General features: G+C 41.2%; 1 protein-coding gene across 1 annotated transcript in view; it reads left to right on the forward strand.

Annotated features, from left to right (window-relative positions):
• The window catches only part of LOC106876828 (uncharacterized), a 51,591-nt gene that overhangs the window by 26,364 nt on the left and 22,299 nt on the right, over positions 1–2,928 (forward strand). The window contains exon 13 of the mRNA XM_052975681.1: positions 2,697–2,926. Coding sequence (XP_052831641.1) covers positions 2,697–2,926 — 230 coding nt within the window. The remainder of the gene's footprint in view (positions 1–2,696; positions 2,927–2,928) is intronic.

The following is a 2,928-nucleotide window of genomic DNA, read 5'->3' on the forward strand; positions in this document are numbered from 1 at the left end:
AATCCTATTTATTAAAGAACAAGTGTTTAGTTTGGTCTGTGACCATTCAGAAGTCTTCAAACTTTAAAGGGCTGGTTGTATTTAATGTAAGAAGGGAGATATGTACCAATGGTCAAATGGTGCCTGTTGTGGTCTTTATGACCTGGACGTGTCCAACATTATTCAAGTCGATAGAGTTTGATTTGTGGTTGCACTCAAGAAGGGTTTGTAACTTTGTAACTGCTTATGTCAGTGTATAACCACCACTGTCACCAACACTCCTCTCTCTCTCCCACTATCTCTTTCTTTGTATGTGTCCCTCATTCTCTGTTTCCATTCCACTACTCTAGAAAAAGAGAGAGAGAGATGTGAGTGATGGAAAACAAAGCAGAATGAAAAAAAAATTTCAGAAGTTTCACGTTTGCACAAACATATTTTTTTTAATCTTTCAGTAACTCTCTCACTTTCTTCAAACTTTCTTTCTGCTTTCTTTTTGCCACCACTATGCCATCTCAGCTTTTTTGTTTTAGTCTCTTCCTTACAGATACTAGAATATGGTTTGAGAAAGATTTGGTTGCTATTTCTCAAAATAAACAAACTAGCAGACTTTCTCTTGGATAAACCTTAGATAAGTGACATGGAGAGATAAAATTTGCATTCATGGTAACTGCTAGTTTTCCTATAATAAAAATAAAAACAAGGAAAAAATTGCTTGCTCCTGGACATGTATGTATAGACGAATGATCAACACAAACTGACTGATGCCTGATTTACATGACCAAAGGTGTACAAACCGTCTGTTTACATTAGAACTACATTATTGAATGTGGCCTTATCATTTAGTGATGCTAGAGTGATTTGATGAATATATTTGGCTGCCGTTTATAGCAAGTCAAACAACATGCCTCCAATGAAGGCCTCATTGGATTATTTGCTGTTGTTTTACTTGTTAATATGCCAAGTGTCAAACTTTACATTCTGAGTTCAAATTTCGCCCAAGTTGACTTCGTCTTTCATCCTTTTGGAATTAATAACATAAGTACCAGTTGAGCGCTGGGGTCAAGGTAATCGACTTATCCTCTCTTCTGAAATTACTGGCCTTGTGCCGAAATTTCAAATTTCAAATATCAAGTAGCAAACTTTACGTTTTGAGTTCAAATTCTGCCAAGGTTGACATTGCCTTTTATCTTTTCGGGGTCAATAAGATCAGAACCAGTTGAGTAACGGGGATCGATGTAATCCACTTACCCCCACCCCCGAAATTGCTAGTCTTGTGCCAAAATTTGTAACTAATATGTTGAGTATCAAAACAAGGGTGGCAAGCTTGCAGAATGTGGAGGCGCGTGGCTTAGTGGTTAGGGTGTCAGCACCATGATCGTAAGATTGTGGTTTTGATTCTTGGACCGGGCAACGCGTTGTGTTCTTGAGCAAAACACTTCATTTCACGTTGCTCCAGTCCACTCAGCTGGCAAAAATGAGTAACGCTGCGATGGACTGGCGTCCTGTCCAGCTGGGGAACACATACGCCATTGAAACTGGGAAGCCGGGCCCATGGGCCTGGCTAGGCTTTAAAAGGGCGCATTTATTTATTATAAGCTTGCAGAATGGTTTGCATATTGGACGAAATGCTTAGCAGCATTTTGTCTGTCTTCATGTTCTGAGTTCAAATTTGGCCGAGGTTGACTTTGCCTTTCATCCTTCAAGGGTCCATAAAATGTTAAGTACCAGGCGTGGCTGTATGATAAGAAGCTTGCTTCTCAACCACGTGATTCCAGGTTCAGTTCCACTGCATGGTATCTTGGGTAAGTGTCGTCTACTATAGCCTCGGGCTGACCAAAGTCTTGTGTGTGGATTTGGTAGACAGAAACTGAAAGCCCTACATATATGTATATATATATATGTATGGCACAGGAGTGACTGTGTGGTAAGTAGTATGATTACCAACCACATGGTTCTGGGTTCAGTCCCACTGCGTGGCACCTTGGGCAAGTGTCTTCTACTATAGCCTCGGGCCGACCAAAGCCTTGTGAGTGGATTTGGTAGATGGAAACTGAAAGAAGCCTATCGTATATATGTATATGTATATTTGTGTCTGTGTTTGTCCCACCAACATTGCTTGACAACCGATGCTGGTGTGTTTACGTCCCCGTGACTTAGCGGTTCGGCAAAAAGAGACCAATAGAATAAGTACTAGGCTTACAAAGAATAAGTCCTGGGGTCGATTTGCTCGACTAAAGGCAGTGCTCCAGCATGGCCGCAGTCAAATGACTGAAACAAATAAAAGAGTAAAAGAAAGAGTAAGAGTATATGTGTGTATCTTTGTGTCTGTTTGTTCCCACCCACCATCGCTTGACGACTGATGTTGGTGTGTTTGTGTCCCCTTAACTTAGCAGTTAGGCAAAAGAGACTGGTAGAATAAGTACTAGGCTTCCAAAGAATAAGATCTGGGGTCGATTTTTTTGGCTTAAAAATCCTTCAAGGTGGTGCTCCAGCATCGTCGCATTCAAATGACCGAAACAAGTAAAAGAATATATGCCACGGAAGTAGGCATTATCTTTCATCCTTTTAGGGTCGATAAAATAAATACCAGTTGAGTACTGAGGTCGATGTACTCGACTTACACCGGCCCTCGAAATTACTGGCCTAGTGCCAAAATTTGAAATTACTACGTTGAGTACCAGCGACATCCATCTATGACATTCAACATTAACGACCAGTGGTAGGCATAAACCCCCACCACCAGCATCCCCCCCCCCAACTGCCATCGAAGCATATGAACAAGGGAAGTAACTCTAATCATACTAAATTGAACATGGCTTCTTCGGTGCTTCGAACAGCTGCCAATGTTACAAAACAAATTCGACCCTCACGTGTGTTTCTTCTCAATGGATCCGTTATTAAAGGTCGTTTGTTAAACAGGCGTCAGTTATCAACCACTGCTAGACTCGT

The sequence above is a fragment of the Octopus bimaculoides genome, chromosome 22 (genome assembly GCF_001194135.2).
Source record: "Octopus bimaculoides isolate UCB-OBI-ISO-001 chromosome 22, ASM119413v2, whole genome shotgun sequence".
Classification (NCBI taxonomy): domain Eukaryota; kingdom Metazoa; phylum Mollusca; class Cephalopoda; order Octopoda; family Octopodidae; genus Octopus; species Octopus bimaculoides.